A 21760-nucleotide genomic window follows, 5' to 3' on the forward strand; every position below is an offset into this window, starting at 1 on the left:
GTTCCGACAGTGCAGTAATATCTAACAATTCCCCAACAACTACCTAATGCACACAAATCTAAAAGGGTGAATGAGAATATGAAGATATAAATATATGGATGATCGATTGCAAAGTGGCATAGGCAAGGTGAATAAGATGGTATAAAATACAGTATATACATATGATATGAGTAATGTCAGACAAGTAAACATTATTCAAGTGGTATTATATAAAGTGGCATTGTTTAGTGACTCGTGATCCATTTGTTAAAGTTGCCAGTGATTGTATCTCCATGTAGGCAGCAGCCTCTCTGAGTTTGTGATTGCTGTTTAGCAGTCTGATGGCCTTGAGATAGAAGCTGTTCTTCAGTCTTTCGGTCCCAGCTTTGATGCACTTGTTCTGACCTCGCCTTCTGGATGGTAGCGGTGTGAACAGGCAGTGGCTCGGGTGGTTGTTGTCTTTGGTTACCTTTTTTTCCTTCCTGTGACATTTTTTTATTTTTTATTTATTTCACCTTTATTTAACCAGGTAGGCAAGTTGAGAACAAGTTTTCATTTACAATTGCGACCTGGCCAAGATAAAGCAAAGCAGTTCGACACATACAACGACACAGAGTTAGTTACACATGGAGTAAAACAAACATACAGTCAATAATACAGTATAAACAAGTCTATATACGATGTGAGCAAATGAGGTGAGATAAGGGAGGTAAAGGCAAAAAAAGGCCATGGTGGCAAAGTAAATACAATATAGCAAGTAAAACACTGGAATGGTAGATTTGCAATGGAAGAATGTGCAAAGTAGAAATAAAAATAATGGGATGCAAAGGATCAAAATAAATAAATAAATTAAATACAGTAGGGAAAGAGGTAGTTGTTTGGGCTAAATTATAGGTGGGCTATGTGCAGGTGCAGTAATCTGTGAGCTGCTCTGACAGTTGGTGCTTAAAGCTAGTGAGGGAGATAAGTGTTTCCAGTTTCAGAGATTTTTGTAGTTCGTTCCAGTCATTGGCAGCAGAGAACTGGAAGGAGAGGCGGCCAAAGAAAGAATTGGTTTTGGGGGTGACTAGAGAGATATACCTGCTGGAGCGTGTGCTACAGGTGGGAGATGCTATGGTGACCAGCGAGCTGAGATAAGGGGGGACTTTACCTAGCAGGGTCTTGTAGATGACATGGAGCCAGTGGGTTTGGCGACGAGTATGAAGCGAGGGCCAGCCAACGAGAGCGTACAGGTCGCAATGGTGGGTAGTATATGGGGCTTTGGTGACAAAACTGATGGCACTGTGATAGACTACATCCAATTTGTTGAGTAGGGTATTGGAGGCTATTTTGTAAATGACATCGCCAAAGTCGAGGATTGATAGGATGGTCAGTTTTACAAGGGTATGTTTGGCAGCATGAGTGAAGGATGCTTTGTTGCGAAATAGGAAGCCAATTCTAGATTTAACTTTGGATTGGAGATGTTTGATATGGGTCTGGAAGGAGAGTTTACAGTCTAACCAGACACCTAAGTATTTGTAGTTGTCCATGGCATTGAAACTTGCCTGGAGGGTTGTTAACACAGTGTCCAAAGAAGGGCCAGAAGTATACAGAATGGTGTCATCTGCGTAGAGGTGGATCAGAGACTCACCAGCAGCAAGAGCGACCTCATTGATGTATAGAGAAGAGAGTCGGTCCAAGAATTGAACCCTGTGGCACCCCCATAGAGACTGCCAGAGGTCCGGACAGCAGACCCTCCGATTTGACACACTGAACTCTATCAGAGAAGTAGTTGGTGAACCAGGCGAGGCAATCATTTGAGAAACCAAGGCTGTCGAGTCTGCCGATGAGGATGTGGTGATTGACAGAGTCGAAAGCCTTGGCCAGATCAATGAATACGGCTGCACAGTAATGTTTCTTATCGATGGCGGTTAAGATATCGTTAAGACATCGAGTGCTATAGCTGTCATGGAGGGCAGGTAATTTGCCCCCGGTGATGCGCTGTGCAGACCGCACCACCCTCTGGAGAGCCTTGCGGTTGAGGGCGGAGCAGTTGCCGTACCAGGTGGTGATACAGCCTATTTCCATTTTCTCCACTGCTGTCCCTTTGATGTGAACAGGGAGGTGCGATAGTCCAAGATCATCTCCTTTGTTTTGTTGACGTTGAGTGAGAGGTTGTTTTCCTGAAACCACACTCCGAGTGCCCTCACCTCCTCCTTGCAGCCTGTCTCGTCGTTGTTGGTAATCAAGCCAACGACTGTTGTCATCTGAAAACTTGATGATTGAGTTGGAGGCGTGCATGGCCACTCAGTCATGGGTGAAAAGGGAGTTCAGGAGGGGGCTGAGCACGCACCCTTGTGGGGCCCCAGTGTTGGGGGTCAGAGGTGGAGATGTTGTTTCCTACCTTCACCACCTGGGGGCAGCCCGTCAGAAAGTCCAGGACCAAATTGCACAGGCAATTTTAAGTCAGACAGTCATCAAGCTGTTCCTTTGTGGTTGACCACAGAATCTGCTGGATTCTCTGTGCTTGAATTAAGTTCCTTGATGCTGAGTCTTTTCTCTGTGACAGACTTGGTTGACTTCACAGCATCAACTAATAAGTAGTTGTAAGTGACAAACTACAGGTAGAAAGTGCCTTTTTGTCTCACCAGTGGTAAGCTCTGAGAACAGAGTTGCAAGAAAGATAGCATTGTCAATTCCATCCCCAAGAATAAGGGTTTCTCCAGCAAGTCCGCTTCGGACAACCCTTCTGATCCTTTTTGACTGCCAACAGATAGGTGAGAATCTTCCTCCTTCACCCATTAACACGATTAGATGTCCACCTTGTGTGCCTCCATCTAAGGTTCCCTAGCGAAGCATCACTGAAGACAACTAGTTTCAAAGAGTCATCTTATCCAACATGCTGAAACTTTAAAGTCACTTGTTGTCATTTCAGTTTACGAACAACTTTGTTCGCCTCATGGATGTTTTTTACAGTGGCGTGTTTTGTGTTAGATGCCAAGTTCCAACCATCAAACATTACATCAGGTCTACTCTGTCTATCAACCCATAAAATGTGTCCCATCTTTGACCTCAATTGATCAGCTTCAATTCCACAGAGAGGGGAATTCCTTTGTACGGCTCTTGAAGAATCCATGTGGATGGGTTGAAGAGTCTTGATATAGCTCTCCTGTTGCATCAGTACTGTTCCAGCAACTGTAATTAACTCTATGCCAACATAACAAAAATGATCATGCTCCTCAAGGCCAACCTAGAAAACAGTTTTGAGGTGTGGAATCACAGTTGTAGCAAATGTCTGTGAGCCACCCCAGATAGTCAGTAACATGACAGGCAAGTGCTCCAGTCACATTGCAGTCTTGATCAAGCCAATAGAAGACTGCAGGATCCACTTGTGACATTTTTCCACCTGTATTCAGCATTGTAACCTTGGCTTTGTCGTACCAGTAGAGTGATGCATCTGCCAGTCGATACAAACACTTTTTTAGTTTCCACAGTGTTCCTTCGCTCTCAGCTTCAGGCGGAGGTCGGATGTGAATGTCCCTTGACAACTCTGTTCCCTGCAAAAATGCAGATTTGATGTCTATGGAATTAAGTTTTCATTTTTTCTGGCAGATCACTGACATCAGCAATCTGAGTGACTCAAAGGCGCATGTCGGTGAGTCTTTTGGGAGTTGTTTAGCAGCCAGCTCCTCTAAACCTCTAGCCACTAGACGTGCTTTAGGCACTATTCCAGTTAAGGATTCTTTAAGGGTACACACCAACCTTGTTGAGACACATTTTTGACCAATGTCTTTGACTTCCTCAAACACTCCCTTTTTCTCCAATTACTGAGCTCATCTAGTTGACCCGAGTCAAATTTATTTGATTTATTTTACCTTTATTTAACTAGGCAAGTCAGTTAAGAACAAATTCTTATTTTCAATGACAGCCTAGGAACAGTGGGTTAACTGCCTGTTCAGGGGCAGAACGACAGATTTGTACCTTGTCAGCTCGGGGATTTGAACTTGCAACCTCCCGGTTACTAGTCCAATGCTCTAACCACTAGGCTACAAGTACATCATCATTTTGAATGGCATTCTGTTTTTCTCGATTTTCCATTAGTTCAATTCTGAGATTATCTAGTGACAGGTCAGCTGACCCGGTTGTACCAGAAAGTGTAGCTGGTTCAGAGTACTGCAAGTTGGACCAGTTCTGGTGTTTTCCTTTGGCTTTTCCTGCTCGTCACATGACTGTTGCTGTATGTGGAATACCACTTTCTCTGTCCACGTATTTAACAGTTTGTCCAGTTTTCAGATTGGAACAACCATGTTGTCTTAACATGTGGCTGTTGATGAATGTTTTCCTCATTTGAACACTCAACAGTATGATCTGTGGTATGGTTGAAGGTCTCTGCTCCATTTCCTGAGTCAGTTTCAGTGTCATATCATTATATCATTGGATGCGACATCTGGTAGGTTTGTGTCTGTTACTGTGTCCTTTTTGTCATTTTCATTAGGAGATTTCATTCTCAGCAACAGCCCCTCTATCTTGTTGATCATTTACTTTCCGCAATCTTGAGTGATGCACCCTGACAATGATGCCTCCGTGCCTCACAAATATCACCACACCATCTTGACCAATGGCTACTCCCGGTCCTTTCCACTCTTGATAGTCAACTCGTTCGTAGTACACATCGCTTCCAGTTTCGTACTTATCATCATTATTCCCTGAACTGCTGAGTAACTTCTGAAATCTGTCAACTGTAGCATGTCCAAACTGTTTGTGAAGCTTTAACAATACTTTGTGTTTTTCTTGTGTGTTCATGTTCTCTGTGACTGTCAGAATCTCCGTGCTCCCTGTCAGTCAGAATCTAATTTTTGCATGGACTCTGATGTCTTTGTCCAAAATGTTTACACAATAGTGGCCCTGAGGTAGTAAGTTCAAGAGTCACTGGTTGTTTAAACATCACTGCCTTGTCATTTTGTTATGTCTATGTCAAGCCCCTGCCTTCTTGAGGGAAGCTTTGCTTAATAGTAAGGGGATATCTGTAGGGACCACCTCTGTTTCAATGTGACAGTCTGACCAATGTTTGCTGGTATCTTAACTCTTGGTAGAATGGACAATTCTCCCATCTCCAAATTTGAAAGCTCTGTTGCTTAGTGTGTCAATCATATTTTGTACTTCTTTCATATTTAGTTCACTGACATAGCTATCAAGCCATTTTGCACCACACACTGTCCGTGTACATGCAGTATCAATCACAGCAAATCCTAAGGATTCAACTATAAAAATCTCAGTATCAGAAGCAGATTAATTTTAAAACAGTGTAATGTTACACTGCTTTATCTCTGTGTTTGCATTTTCCTCTGTTAGTTTAACTTGTTCATTTTTATGAGGACAGTCTTTAACCCAATGGTAGGTGCTTTGACAAATAGCACATTTTGATCTCCTTCCATATTTGTCCAGTGGATTTGTGTTGGGAAATGGCGCCCTCTTCTGGTTGTCTTGAGAACGTGACTTGGCGCCTTATCCCTGCTGCTCGGTGTAATATGCTGCGTCACTCACTTGCATTCCATCTGTTATTGGCGGGACAGACGTCTTTTCACCAAATATTATTTTTAGTGCCGACTTCATAGATGCAAAAGTCAGCACAGTACAAGCAGTCAAAGCCAACTGTTTCTCCCTACCATCGAGACACGCAGTATCTAGCAACTTGAAGGCTAACACTGCATCCGGGAGAACCATGTCGTACTTGCGCATCCTATTGTACCTCTGTTCGAAATCAATGATGTAGTCCGCCATTGCAAACAAAATATTTCTCGTAACACTGTCAAAGTTTGAATATGCCTCGTAGGCATGGCCTTTCTCTTCTTTAAGAAACACAGAATCCAGTGCTCTGATCAAAGTTCCCATTCCATCATCCTTGTTCAAATCCTCAACGGCTATATCCAGTGCTGTATCTCTCGCTCTTCACTTCAGCGATAATACCACCGCAAGTGCTTGCTTTTTCGCGTCCAGATTAGTAACGCGTGTCCAGATTCCAAGTTCATTTTTCCAACTTTTGTACGACCTCTTCTCATCGAAGTGAGGTGGCACATTGTAGTTATTATCCATCCTCTGCTACCAATGTTAACTCGAAATGACACAACGACAAGGTTCCAGTTGAACAAAGTTTACTATACCGTATGAACACCCACAAAGGTAGCCATTACACTCAAAGCCAGGTCCATCAACGACTAGACTTCCTGCGCATGCGCACTCTTGACTGAGTGATAGCCCCGTACTAACAGAAATATAGGGATACATAAAACAAGAACTTAACAGTGGGGACAGCAAACTGGCATAGGGAGCGATTGAATATGTCCGTATGCACACCAACCAGCTGTTATGCGCAATCTTTGAGGACGTGGCAAGGGATGCCGTCTGGGCCAGCAGCCTTGCGAGGGTTAACACGTTTAAATGTTTTACTCACGTCGGTGTCCGTGATGTGGCTGGTTTTCTTTTTGTAGTCTCTGTGATTGCCTGTAGACCCTGCCACATATGTCTCGTGTCTGAGCCGTTGAATTGCGACTCCACTTTGTCCCTGTACCGGCATTTTGCTTGTTTGATTGCATTGCGGAGGGAATAACTACACTGTTCATATTCAGCCGCGTTCCCAGACATCTTTCCATGGCGAAATGCAGTGGTTTGCGCTTTCAGTTCAGAATGCCGCCATCCAGCCATGGTTTCTGGTTAGGGTAGGTTTTAATAGTCACAGTGGGTACATCTCCAATGCACTTCCTTATAAATTCACTCGCCAAGTCAGCGTATAGGTCGATGTTATTCTCTTAGGCTGCCTGGAACATTTCCCAGTCCATGTGATCAAAACAATCTTGAAGCGTGGATTCCAATTGGTCAGACCAGCGTTGAATGGTTCTAGTCACTGGTACATCCTGTTTGAATTTCTACCTAGAAGACGGTTTGTGCAAGATGGCGTCGTGGTCGGATTTGCCGAAGGGAGGGCGGGGGAGGGCTTTGTATGCAAGTTAGAGTAGCAGTGGTCGAGTGTATTACCCCCACACATAGTGCAATCGATATGCTGATATAATTTAGGTAGCCTTGTTCTCAAATTTATATACTGCATAGTTTCCTAAGGACTCGAAGCGAGGCGACCATCTTTGTCGGCGCCATCCTTAGCATCTTCAGTTGGACTTCATTTTAAGTGTTTCTGAAATCCCGGTTGGCTGGAAAAGCTGGACATTTGGAGAAAGTTACCGGAATTTTGCAACCCTAGTATTGAGATAGCCCAAACTTGAAAGGAGCAGGGAGGTGTGTCGGTACCTGTACATGGTCTCTGCCTCGACGTCTCCAAACCAGACCCTCAGGTTTGGAGTGAAGTTCTGTCCCGTCAGCTCCAGCATGGCCACGTCCCCACCACCGTTTAGCTTCACAAACACACAAATACAACAAGTCTAAATGTTTATGTCTTGATGGCAGAGGAAGAGATGGAGATGGAATGGCGTAAAGGGTCTAAAGGATGTGTGTGTACAAATATTTTTGGAGCACTGCGAGAGGAACGAATACTTGTTTATGATAGGAATGGAGTGTGTGTGCAACTGTGTGTGTGTCTGTCTTTCCATGTGTGTATGTGTGTGTGTGTGTGTGTGTGTGTGTGTGTGTCCCTTTCTAACCTGTAAACTCTCGACCACAGGCACGGGGGTGACAGGCGAGTGGACGGGGCCCATGCCCTCGTAGAAGGTGTACTCAGCCTTGTCCGTGCTGATGATTGTCCAGGACGCTCCGTCGTTGATCATCTCTTTGTTTGGTTCCTTTGGGCATGGAGTGGCCTGGGGGGGGGAGGCAGACACACACACACACACACACACACACGTCAAAGGGAGCCAGTAGCACTTGATCGTCAGATGTAGATAAGTAGATGAATATAGATGTGTTTGTTATGACTGTCGCTGTATCCTGGGTAAGTTGTTGTCTCTATGGTGATCTCTGATGTAGAGTTAGATTGAGAGAGAACACCTAAGCGAGGGACCTATTACGTGTCACCTTAACATTATATTAACTCAGTTAGAGGATGAGGTTCACTCTAAATCGGTCATCTCCCCGAGATGGAATCACAAGGCAATAAAAATTGTAGAAAAACAAAGGCTGTGACCTATTCAAGCAACGGGGACCAGCACAGAGCACCGACAAGCTTTGTCCTCCATTTTCAGGTGGGATCTGACTAACAAATGTTCAATTTGAAGATTGCAAATCTGTCATTATCATAGAAATGAACTAAATGGTCACTATCCAGGAAGACGTTTCCTAAAAAGGTCATTCTGATTGGTTAACAGCAAGTATGTGGTCAAAATGATGGCGAATGGTAGATATGTAGTTTGAGTAGAAGGTTGCGACTAAATTGAATTGGAAGTTGTATTGGGAGGAAGTGTCTCACTCACTTGAAACTGGATGATCCTCTCTTGGGAAAGGCACAGGTACATGCGCTCTGTGTCCTTCAGGTAGAAGGCACACTTGTGGAGCTGGGAGACGGGGTCGTCTGCATCCAGCAGGGCCGTCTGCTTGTCCACTTTACGGATGATCTGACCCACACAGAGAGGATGGTGTTTAGTTGTCGAGGCAGAAGCGTACAAATCACATCAATACATTAACTGGAATCTTTAGTTCATGTGCGGGTGTTTGTGTGTGTCAGTAATAATGACATGCATAAAGACAAAATATATAAAATACAACAACAAAAAATTGTTATGTGACATGAATTGAAAGAGGTGGGGGGGTGAGAAACCAAAGTAAAAGTGGTGGGTAGTACCAGTCGTGGCAGGGCCATCCCGGTGACAGAGCAGACCAGTTTGACCGTCTGTCCGTAGTGGATATAGCCATCTCTCACAGTGAACTCCTCTCCTTCAGACTCCTCGTCATCCACTGGGAAACACAACCCATGAGATACGGTCACACAACATTTCATTCAGGCTACAGTAAATGTATGTGTGGTTAGTGTGTATATGAGAGAGCGTATAGGATTGATTAAGAATTGAGTGTGTGTGTGTGTGTGTGTGTGTGTGTGTGTGTGTGTGTGTGTGTGTGTGTGTGTGTGTGTGTGTGTGTGTGTGTGTGTGTGTGTGTGTGTGTGTGTGTGTGTGTGTGTGTGTGTGTGTGTGTGTGTGTGTGTGTGTGTGAGACTCACACAGGTGGATGTAGAAGGCACCCCATTGCTGGGAGCTGGCATGAAAGTTTCCCCCCTCCACATGTAGGTAGCGCGTGCTGACCGTCTGGGACCGCAACCGGTTGAACAGGGCCACCTTGGTCCCCGATGCAATACACACTGCAGTAGGAGAGACACACAGAGAGAGAGATAAAGAGACCACACTAAAATGGAACAACCCCAGAACATGTCCCCATCACCGCAAGATGAAATGACTGGGCGATAAGAAGTGTGATTAGAGGGCAGAAAACGGCCGCAAAACAAACACTACAGGTATTTGACAATATTGAACATTGGGTCATTTTCATGCCTCGGTTGTCATCTGTTTTTTTTCCTTCTCCTTTTACTGTTGCGCCCTCTGAAGAGCAAAAACGGCATTGTGAAGGGTAGAGATCAGCATTGGTTAGAGTACTTCAAAAGATGCCTCCTTCCTTCCTCCCTTGATGTAATCACTAATGTACAATGATAAGATAGTAAACGATGTATATTGGAACCCTCAATTTCGCCTAACAGAGTCATGTTAGATTAATGGTAACCTCAATGAGGGGAGGAGCGAAGGATGCCTTTTCAAAGCATTTGAGCAGGGCATTATGAGTGATATTGACATGAAGATTGTGTTTGTATAGCAGACCTGCGTATTTGATTATTTGTTATTTAAATAAGTATTACCGGCATATGTGTATTTTCAAATAATGTTTCCCGAATTTTATATGAAATTATTTTCTAATAATTTCCTATATATAGCCTGCTATTTAAAACTACAGTCGTGGCCAAAAGTTTTAACAATGACAAATATTAATTTCCACAAAGTTTGCTGCTTCAGTGTCTTTAGATATTTTTGTCAAATGTTACTATGGAATACTGAAGTATAATTACAAGCATGTCATAAGTATCAAAGGCTTCAATTGACAATTACATGAAGTTGATGCAAAGAGTCAATATTTGCAGTGCTGACCCTTCTTTTTCAAGACCTCTGCAATCCGCCATGGCATACTGTCAATTAACTTCTGGCCCACATCCTGACTGATGGCAGCCCATTCTTGCATAATCTATGCTTGGAGTTTGTCAGAATTTGTGGGGTTTTGTTTGTCCACCCACCTCTTGAGGATTGACCACAAGTTCTCAATGAGATTAAGGTCTGGGGAGTTTCCTGGCCATGGACCAAAAATATCAATGTTTTGTTCCCCAAGCCACTTAGTTGTCACTTTTGCCTTATGACTTTTGCCTTATGACAAGGTGTTCCATCACGCTGGAAAAGGCATGATCATGATCATCACCAAACTGTTCCTGGATGGTTGGGAGAAGTTGCTCTCGGAGGATGTGTTGGTACCATTCTTTATTCATGGCTGTGTTCTTAGGTAAAATTGTGAGTGAGCCCACTCCCTTGGCTGAGAAGCAACCCCACACATGAATGGTCTCAGGATGCGTTACTGTTGGCATGACACAGGACTGATGGTAGTGCTCACCTTCTCTTCTCCGGACAAGCTTTTTTCCGGATGCCCCAAACAATCGGAAAGGGGATTCATCAGAGAAAATGACTTTACCCTTGTCCTCAGCAGTCCAATCGCTGTACCTTTTGCAGAATATCAGTCTGTCCCTGATGTTTTTCCTGGAGAGAAGTGGCTTCTTTGATGCCCTTCATGACACCAGGCCATCCTACAAAAGTCTTTGCCTCACTGTGCATGCAGATGCACTCACACCTGCCTGCTGCCATTCTTGAGCAAGCTCTGTACTGGTGGTGCCCCGATCCCGCAGCTGAATCAACTTTAGGAGACGGTCCTGGCGCTTGCTGGACTTTCTTGGGCGCCCTGAAGCCTTCTTCACAACAATTAAACTGCTCTCCTTGAAGTTCTTGATGATCCAATAAATGGTTGATTTAGGTGCAATCTTACTGGCAGCAATATCCTTGCCTGTGAAGCCCTTTTTTTGCAAAGCAATGATGACGGCACGTGTTTCCTTGCAGGTAACCATGGTTGACAGAGGAAGAACAATGATTCCAAGCACCACCCTCCTTTTGAAGCTTCCAGTCTGTTATTCAAACTCAATCAGCATAACAGAGTGATCTGTGTTAACGAGAGAATCACTGACATGATGTCAGCTGGTCCTTTTGTGGCAGGCCTGAAATGCAGTGGAAATGTTTTTGGGGATTCAGTTCATTTGCATGGCAAAGAGGGACTTAATTGCAATTCATCTGATCCCTCTTCATAACATTCTGGAGTATATGCAAATTGCCATCATACAAACTGAGGCAGCAGACTTAGTGAAAATGTATATTTGTGTCATTTTCAAAAGTTTTGGCCACGACTGTACAGTGAACAGACATATAAATGCTAAATGTAAAGTGTTGGTCCCATGTTTCATGAGCTAAATTTGACAAAAATCCAAGAAATGTTTCACACGCTTAAGAAGATTTCAAATTTGTTTATGTCCCTGTTCGTGAACATTTATCCTTTGCAAAGATAATCCATCCATCTGACAGGTATGGCATATCAATTAGCTGATTAAACAGCATGATCATTACACAACACAATGCCACAGATGTCTCAAGTTTTGAGGGAGTGTTGCAATTGGCAAGCTAACTGCAGGAATGTCCACCAGAGCTGATGCCAGAGAATTTAATGTTAATTTCTCTAACATAGGCTGTCTCCAACATCGTTTTAGAGAATTTGGCAGTACATCCAACCGGACTCACAACTGCAGACCACGTGTAACCACGCCAGCCCAGGACCTCCACATCCGGCTTCTTCACCTTTGGGATCATCTGAGTGGGGTGGGGGGTGCTGAGGAGCATTTCTGTCTGTAATAAAGCACTTTTGTGGGGAGAAAATAATTCTGATTGGCTGGGCCTGCCTCCCCAGTGGGTGGTTCTGGCTGCCAAGTGGGTGGGCCTATTCCCTCCCAGGCCCACCCATGGCTGTACCCCTGCCCAGTCATGTGAAATCCATAGATTAGGGCCTAATTTATTTATCTCAGTTGACTAAATTCCTTATATGAACTGTAACTCAGTAAAATCTTTGAAATTGTTGCATTTATATTTTTGTTCAGTATATTTTCAAATACTTATTTCTAAAACGCACTATTTCAAATTCCAAACCTGGGTTCAAATGCATGGGAGTATTTCAATATGTGTATTTGATAATACACTTGTCTGTGTTTTTGATTATTTTCAAATAAATGCCAATACTTTCCAAGTGTATTTCCAAATACGTTCTAATATACATGTTTCCAAAGAAATGTCTCTGAAAGTCATTTAAATACACTAAATAGTATTTGAACCCTGCCCTGGTTCGTAAAGTGTAGTGTGTGTGTGCGTCCGCCTGTGTGTTGTGTGTGACTCACGATCTGCATTCTTCAGGGACTGCTTCTTTTTGGAGGGCTTGGAGATTACTTTGATTCTCTTGCTGAGGAAGACGCCAATGTCTGTGCTGTTGCCGTAAAACATCTTGACGGACAGCATGAAGTGCTTTCTCTTGTCGGAGTCTGATATGTACAAGGTTTTGGCTGTGCAATAGTTCTGAGGGGGAGGGATGGAGAGGGAGTAGAAAGATGGGCTTATTTAGGAATGGCAGGCAACGGTTAGTATCTGCTTTGGTGTGTGTGTGTGTGTGTGTGTGTGTGTGTGTGTGTGTGTGTGTGTGTGTGTGTGTGTGTGTGTGTGTGTGTGTGTGACATAGATTACGGTTGTCAGATAGTGCGAGGCACTGTTTTTTGTTATTATTCTGAAATAATGAAATAATTATAGACAGAAGGTGAGAAACAGAGTAATAGTGTCGTGTGTGTGAGCATGTGAGCGAGAGGGGGGGGTTGGAAGGTTGAGAGGAAGGAAGTGAGAGTAAAAGTGAAGGAAAGAAGTGTGTGTGCTACACCCTACCTTTCCCTCTAGGTTGAGTTGCTGCATCTCTTGGTCAGAGTTGCCTATCCCTATGAAGGCACAGGGCTGAGACTCCTGCTCCGAGCAGCCGTCTCTCTCCATTTGCTCCTTCTTTTTCTTCCAGCCAGAGCCCATCAGGTACACACACGGGGGAGGACAGAAGAACCTGCACACACACACACGCGAACACAAAACCATCAGTATAATTGAACTACACACCACTGCCCAGGCTTCACACACACACACCAAATTATTAATATGATGACTTTACACAGACATAACGGAATATAACAGCCTAGACATTTTTTTCATGTTTCACTTTCTGCCACGAGATGGCGCTGTGGTATAAAAATACGGTGGCAGTCATTGCACTGGGAATAAAGTGTCAGTCGATTTCTTTGCGTGACAGACAACTTGGCAAAACATATACTTAAATCCTGTAAAACATTGTGTAATTGAAGGGGGGTGAAATGTTATTACAACAACCCATTTGGCGAGCTGTAATCTGACAAGAACTTGCATTTTAGCCAGTACCTCAGCCTATCAGCAAGACAGGTCAGGAGAAAAATAGAGATGCCAGAAACAACACTTTTACTAGTTTGCTATTGAATTAAATGTATTTTGGGTAACAGACATATACAACAAAATGTACAAGGTGGACCCAGAGGATATCACTTGAAAGTATTAATTACAACGCTCGTTTTCAAAGTGGTCCTCGACAGCATCTTATAAAGTCATGTCACTTCAGAAAAAAATTATAATAAATTCCCCTATTTTATTTTAAAGAAATCTCCCACACTTAGTTTAGATGACTCTTCAACCAAACCAAAGTGCTTTATTTGTAGGAGCTTGTGAGGAAAAGAGGAAAGTCGGCAGTCTATGTTGCTTTCGATATGACTTTGTCAAATGAGACTGTGTGTCTCGTCTGATGAGGTGAGTGACACATAACACGAGTCTGTGTGAGAGTGATGTCTACTTTCACCTCCTACAACAGAAGAGAAAAAAGGAGATGGAGCTTTCAGAGGAAAACCCCTGTGAATACAAGCACGCACGCAAATACACACACGCAACTCCTTCATGCTCAGAGCTCCTTTGTGTATCAACACACACACTGTGAACACACACAGCTATGCCATGTATTAGACAGGTCTTCCTTATACAGAAGGGGACACACACCCAGCGAGCTGACCCCAAAAATCGGTTTGGTCTGTTGGGAATCAAACCCTAACTCACAAGTGTGTGTGTGTGTGTGACTATATGATTGTGCAACAGTGATCATCCACGCAACACCAGCATACACTTCTCATGTTGGAAGTTGGACCTGTTCCAGTGAGTGAACCACAGGGACTAAACACAGACTAAACAGATGCATTACAGTCGAGTCAAACTGTAGACTCCAATAGTTCACGAATAAGTGGTAGATGAGGGGAATGGGGCCTGTATAAAATGTCCTGTATATTAGGCTTTGTGACCGATTATGAAAACTGTAATGACTGGAGGTCTGATGTATCCCTGGGTGCATTGCTACAACGGGTCAGACCCCAAAATGGGCCTCACTCACTTCTCGACCCCACGGCCCCAGTCAGTGCAACTTTAACCAGAGAGGAGCATGGAGAGTGGAGGAATTCCTCTATTTAATACACACACACACCTGCTCCTCCTCTCTCGTGCTCCAAACCTCAGAGGTGTCACAGTGTTGGCTGAGAGCTCCTGATTTACTAAGAGATAGTCCTGGTGTAATGGCAGCCAGAGCTCAAACCCTTTCAGTCTGTCTAACTCCCTATATCTATTTATTTACTTCACCCAGGATGACCATATTAGCTGAATTACTCTCTACACACACATTCCACCATTCTAACCCAACCTACAACGACTAGGCAACATCTTACCCACTTCTCTCAATTCATTACCCTTTACTTACCTCAGTGTGCTCCCCAACCCTTTAGCCCTACATGTCTGGGGGGCAAGAATGTGCCCTACCTGCCTAACCTTACCATCCCCTTGCCATCTACACTTTAACCTCTTATTCCCTATGCCCTACACCCCTAACCCCTGTGTCTCTATGGCCTTCACCTGAATGTGCCCTGCAGAGAACTTAAATGCTCACTTCCCCGTCTGACCCGCGGTGGGAAATGGAAAGCCGGAGAGGCCAAAACACCAACGTCACACACAGACACATTGGAATGTGGCTTTGCTTTTTTTCTCTACTACCTTTTAGTCCATACTATTAACCCACAAATTTAATTGAAACCGGGAACTCTTCAACATGCCTTTCTAGGTATGGAATGTGTGAGGTATGTGGGAGAGTATGGAAAGTGGTGTGTAGGCTAAGTGCTGGTTGGTTACCTTTTTTCATTGCCATAAGATTTCTGTGCAACTTTTGCATGCAGGATCAGGACAGTTTGGTCGCCTCGCTCCTTCAGGTAATTCCGCATCGCTTCCCTGAGAGGAGAAGCGAGAGAAAGAGAGGGGAGGAGAGAGAAAGAGAGGGACGGAAAGAAGGAGAGAGGAGCGAGAGAAAGAGGTTTGTTATTCATCCATTCAAATAAAAAGTTAGATGACAGACGCGACAAAGATTAAATAGATGAGACTAAAAAACTGGAACATATGAAAACTTGGGGTCACTAAAACTAACACCTGAAACATAGAGAGGTAGGAACATGAGATGAGGAAGAAAAGCGTACAAGTTCCACTTTGACTAGCCAATTCTCTGGTGTGCTGAAGGATATGTTGCTTACACACACACACACACACACACACACACACACACACACACACACACACACACACACACACACACACACACACACACACACACACACACACACTTTGGGCAACAAGCTATGTTCTCTCCAGCTGGGCTGAGTTGGGGGCGGGAGGGGGGAGGCACAGAGGGATAGTGCTTAATGAGGGGGAAGGAGAGGAGAGAGAGAGGAAAGAAAGAGAGGAGAGGGAAAAAACACTAAAGCCCTGAGCTCACCACCAAAGAATCCACATCTTGTGTCAAAATGTTGCAAGGTCCGTGCTCCAATTACTTTTGTCAACTAAGCAAAAACATTCTCATGCCAGCCCCCCACACACACACAAAAAAAAAAGTTCAATATTTTTGGAATGTTAAATCCTTACGTGAACCCCGCAATCGCAATAATCCACCCCCTGTGTGTGAGAGCTTGCTCAACATAGTGGCAACATTTTGTGACAAGAGTGGGTGTGTGTGTACTAGCTGAGAAGCACACAGCTAAAAAACGGCCCCATTTGCACAGATGTCAGTGACACCTGACATGCCCGGGTGCTTCGTGGGCCCAGAGAGGGACACACACACACACACACACACACACACACACACACACACACACACACACACACACACACACACACACACACACACACACACACACTTCTACATTCTGCTCCACACGCATGGGTTGGACAGGCCTTCACATTTACATTTTTTGGACATTTAGAAGACTCTTATCCAGAGCAACTTACAGTTAGTGCATTCATCTAAAGATAGCTAGTTGGAACAACCACATATCACAGTAAGTACATTCTTTCCCAATAAAGTCAGTGCTAGTAAGGAGGGAAGAAAGTCCATAGCAAGTATTAAATTGCCCTGCCCCTTAATCCCAGTTGATGTGTCAACAATCATCTGCAAGTTATGAGCAGTCAGCAGTTCACACACCAAGTAGGCTACTGGGAAAACAGGCAGCACTTAAAGTAGATGACCCTCGCAAACAAAAAGACAGTACTAGACCACAACAGATTAGGACAAAAAATATACTTATCACTACTGGAGATATCAGGAGTCCTCTAGCTACAGAATGAAGCCTTTGTTATGGAAAGCAAAGGGCCCCATTGAGAATTTGTCGAGGGAGGGAGGGAGCGAAGGAGGGAGGGAGGGAGAGCAAGGGGGTGGAACCACAGGTTACTGCACTTCACGAACCCATAGTGGAAAGGGCTAGGCCAGAGAGAGAGAGGGATAGAAAGGAGAGAAAGAGGTTCAGAGAGAGAACATAGTCCAAACCAAAGCCAAGTCTAAATCCAGCAGCATTTGATTTAAATTATTTTCCTTTCTTTTAATGAGTTCAAAATGGATACTACTCAGCAGCGCCTATAATCATCTGATGCTATGGTGATCCCCTTCACTGATATTTCTAGACTGGGCATTGGGCGTGCCCTCACATACACGCACATACACACACTTCCTGACCCCTGGCCCACCCTGGAGCCCACAGCCCTGACTGATTACAGAGGAACACGCTCGCTCAGTGCCCCACATGATGATGTCATGCTTACAGTAGGGATGGAACGATTCACCAATACACATCGGTCCCTGTTTAGGACGCGAATGCGTTGGTCCGTGGGACCCCAAACCAATCCAAACGTAGCATGCATGATCGGTTATTAAAAACGACTAAAACATTACGAATCACCGGTTCACTCAAATGTTTTGCACATATTACTTTCAATCTACTTTCCCGAAAATACTTATATATTTAGTGACAACTGCTGCGTCCTCTCCTTCAGTGTCGAACTAAGCATGTCACCATTTCACTAATCAACAAGTCATTTTGCATGCTTAACAACCCAGTCGATATCAGCAGCCTAGTCAAACACTGTGTGTTGCTTCGCACGCTGACCACCGAGACGCAGGCCGTGTTCAGCTTCAGCATTCAAATGTTTGTAAAATGGCTGGCCAATATTAGATTTGATTTGTTTATTACCGGAATAAAGTCGCCTAAGCAACTGCCTGAGACAGGACTCATCTGGCTATACCTACCAGCTGATCAGGGCTTAGGCTACATTAGATTTTATTTTGATTGTTCAGGTTCACAGTCAGCACTAGTTTTGCTCTAAACAATTAGTGTGTATGGCCATTGTAAGATATACAGGGAAAAGTTGATCATTTCATAATGAGAACAACAATCACTTTTTCTACCCACACTGCACTTCGAAGCAGAGGAAAATAAAACTTCCAAACGGTCTAAATTAGGGATGCACCGATATGATATTTTTCCTTGCCAAAAAAAACCCAGATACGAAACATTTTAGCAGCCTTTTAACCATTCTAGTAAAGTTTAAAAAAATGTATTTGTCACATTCACATGTTTAGCAGATGTTAGTGCGAGTATAGCGAAATGCTTGTGCTTCTAGTTCCGACAATGCAGTAATAACCAACAAGTAATCTAGCTAACAATTCCAAAACTATTACCTTATAGACACAAGTGTAAGGGGATAAAGAATATGTACATAAAGATATATAAATGAGTGATGGTACAGAGCGGAATAGGCAAGATACAGTAGATGGTAATGAGTGCAGTATATACATATGAGATGAGTATGTAAACCAAGTGGCATAGTTAAAGTGGCTAGTGATACATGTATTACATAAGGATGCAGTAGATGATATAGAGTACAGTATATACGTATACATATGAGATGAATAATGTAGGGTATGTAAACATTATATTAGGTAGCATTGTTTAAAGTGGCTAGTGATATATTTTACATAATATCCCATCAATTCCCATTATTAAAGTGGCTGGAGTTGAGTCAGTGTGTTGGCAGCAGCCACTCAAAGTTTGTGGTGGCTGTTTAGCAGTCTGATGGCCTTGAGATAGAAGCTGTTTTTCAGTCTCTCAGTCCCAGCTTTGATGCACCTGTACTGACCTCGCCTTCTGGATGATAGCGAGGTGAACAGGCAGTGGCTCGGGTGGTTGTTGTCCTTGATGATCTTTATGGCCTTCCTGTGACATCGGGTGGTGTAGGTGTCCTGGAGGGCAGGTAGTTTGCCCCCGGTGATGCGTTGTGCAGACCTCACTACCCTCTGGAGAGCCTTACGGTTGTGGGCGGAGTAGTTGCCGTACCAGGCGGTGATACAGCCGACAGGATGCTCTCGATTGTGCATCTGTAGAAGTTTGTGAGTGCTTTTGGTGACAAGCCAAATTTCTTCAGCCTCCTGAAGTTGAAGAGGCGCTGCTGCGCCTTCTTCACGATGCTGTCTGTGTGAGTGGACCAATTCAGTTTGTCTGTGATGTGTATGCCGAGGAACTTAAAACTTACTACCCTCTCCACTACTGTTCCATCGATGTGGATAGGGGGGGTGTTCCCTCTGCTGTTTCCTGAAGTCCACAATCATCTCCTTAGTTTTGTTGACGTTGAGTGTGAGGTTATTTTCCTGACACCACACTCCGAGGGCCCTCACCTCCTCCCTGTAGGCCGTATCGTTGTTGTTGGTAATCAAGCCTACCACTGTAGTGTCGTCCGCAAACTTGACGATTGAGTTGGAGACGTGCGTGGCCACGCAGTCGTGGGTGAACAGGGAGTACAGGAGAGGGCTCAGAACGCACCCTTGTGGGGCCCCAGTGTTGAGGATCAGCGGGGTGGAGATGTTGTTGCCTACCCTCACCACCTGGGGGCGGCCCGTCAGGAAGTCCAGTACCCAGTTGCACAGGGCGGGGTCGAGACCCAGGTTCTCGAGCTTGATGACGAGCTTGGAGGGCACTATGGTGTTAAATGCCGAGCTGTAGTCGATGAACAGCATTCTCACATAGGTATTCCTCTTGTCCAGATGGGTTAGGGCAGTGTGCAGTGTGGTTGAGATTGCATCGTCTATGGACCTATTTGGGCGGTAAGCAAATTGGAGTGGGTCTAGGGTGTCAGGTAGGGTGGAGGTGATATGGTCCTTGACTAGTCTCTCAAAGCACTTCATGATGACGGAAGTGAGTGCTACGGGGCGGTAGTCGTTTAGCTCAGTTACCTTAGCTTTCTTGGGAACAGGAACAATGGTGGCCCTCTTGAAGCATGTGGGAACAACAGACTGGGATAGGGATTGATTGAATATGTCCGTAAACACACCAGCCAGCTGGTCTGAGCATGCTCTGAGGGCGCGGCTGGGGATGCCGTCTGGGCCTGCAGCCCTGCGAGGGTTGACACGTTTAAATGTTTTCCTCACGTCGGCTGCAGTGAAGGAGAGTCCGCATGTTTTAGTTGCGGGCAGTGTCAGTGGCACTGTATTGTCCTCAAAGCGGGCAAAAAAGTTATTTAGTCTGCCTGGGAGCAAGACATCCTGGTCCATGACGGGGCTGGTTTTCCTTTTGTAATCCGTGATTGACTGTAGACCCTGCCACATACCTCTTGTGTCTGAGCCGTTGAATTGAGATTCTACTTTGTCTCTATACTGACGCTTAGCTTGTTTGATTGCCTTGCGGAGGGAATAGTTACACTGTTTGTATTCGGTCATGTTTCCAGTCACCTTGCCCTGATTAAAAGCAGTGGTTCGCGCTTTCAGTTTCACACAAATGCTGCCATCAATCCACGGTTTCTGGTTTGGGAATGTTTTAATCGTTGCTATGGGAACGACATCTTCAACGCACGTTCTAATGAACTCGCACACCGAATCAGCGTATTCGTCAATGTTGTTGTCTGACGCAATACGGAACATATCCCAGTCCACGTGATGGAAGCAGTCTTGGAGTGTGGAATCAGATTGGTCGGACCAGCGATGAACAGACCTTAGCGAGGGAGCTTCTTGTTTCAGTTTCTGTCTGTAGGCAGGGATCAACAAAATGGAGTCGTGGTCAGCTTTTCCGAAAGGAGGGCGGGGCAGGGCCTTATATGCGTCGCGGAAGTTGGAATAGCAATGATCCAAGGTTTTTCCAGCCCTGGTTGCGCAATCGATATGCTGATAAAATTTAGGGAGTCTTGTTTTCAGATTAGCCTTGTTAAAATCCCCAGCTACAATGAATGCAGCCTCAGGATATATGGATTCCAGTTTGCAAAGAGTCAAATAAAGTTTGTTCAGAGCAATCGATGTGTCTGCTTGGGGGGGAATATATACGGCTGTGATTATAATCAAAGAGAATTCCCTTGGTAGATAATGCGGTCTACATTTGATTGTGAGGAATTCTAAATCAGGTGAACAGAAGGACTTGAGTTCCTGTATGTTGTTGTGGCCACACCACGTCACGTTAACCATAAAGCATATGCCCCCACCCCTCTTCTTACCAGAAATATGTTTGTTTCTGTCGGCGCGATGCGTGGAGAAACCAGCTGGCTGCACCGTCTCCGATAGAGTCTCTCCAGTGAGCCATGTTTCTGTGAAGCAAAGAACGTTAGTCTCTGATGTCCCTCTGGAATGCTACCCTTGCTCGGATTTCATCAACCTTGTTGTCAAGAGACTGGACATTGGCGAGGAGAATGCTAGGGAGTGGTGCACGATGTGCCCGTCTCCGGAGTCTGACCAGAAGACAGCTTCATTTTCCCCTTTTTCAAAGTCGTTTTTTGGGGTCGCCGGCTGAGATCCATTCCGTTGTCCTGGGTGAAAGGCAGAACACAGGATCCGCTTCGCGAAAGTCATATTCTTGGTCGTACTGATGGTGAGTTGACGCTGCTCTTATGTTCAGTAGTTCTTCTCGACTGTATGTAATGAAACCTAAGATGACCTGGGGTACCAATGTAAGAAATAACACGTAAAAAAACAGCGGCCATATCGGTGAAGCCAGTTTTGCTTGTTGGTCGGATGTGTTTGTACCTAGTACCTTGACTTGCCGGGGCAAGGAGGAAATTAATGTTTCAGATTTCACTTTTGAGGAAGTGTGTGGGTTCAATTGGAATTTTCATGAGGTGTGTGGGTCATGGAGTATGTTGTTGCCACCTCACCAATATGGCTGCTGCCCTGTGAAACTCATGTGACATAGAGACAGAGACAGAGAGACAGCGAGAGAGAGACAGAGAGACAGAGAGACAGAGAGAAA

General features: G+C 44.6%; 1 protein-coding gene across 2 annotated transcripts in view; it reads right to left on the minus strand.

Moving 5' to 3' along the window:
• LOC118368624 (recombining binding protein suppressor of hairless) overlaps positions 1-21760 on the minus strand; it is a 97654-nt gene that overhangs the window by 5757 nt on the left and 70137 nt on the right. For both annotated transcript variants that reach the window (XM_035752889.2, XM_052495782.1), the window contains 8 exons: positions 15351-15446; positions 13005-13170; positions 12473-12647; positions 9116-9253; positions 8741-8853; positions 8373-8513; positions 7608-7763; positions 7258-7361 (listed from right to left, as the gene is read on the minus strand). In XM_035752889.2, coding sequence (XP_035608782.2) covers positions 7258-7361; positions 7608-7763; positions 8373-8513; positions 8741-8853; positions 9116-9253; positions 12473-12647; positions 13005-13170; positions 15351-15446 — 1089 coding nt within the window. The remainder of the gene's footprint in view (positions 1-7257; positions 7362-7607; positions 7764-8372; positions 8514-8740; positions 8854-9115; positions 9254-12472; positions 12648-13004; positions 13171-15350; positions 15447-21760) is intronic.

The sequence above is a fragment of the Oncorhynchus keta genome, chromosome 35, assembly GCF_023373465.1.
Source record: "Oncorhynchus keta strain PuntledgeMale-10-30-2019 chromosome 35, Oket_V2, whole genome shotgun sequence".
In the NCBI taxonomy this organism is placed as follows: domain Eukaryota; kingdom Metazoa; phylum Chordata; class Actinopteri; order Salmoniformes; family Salmonidae; genus Oncorhynchus; species Oncorhynchus keta.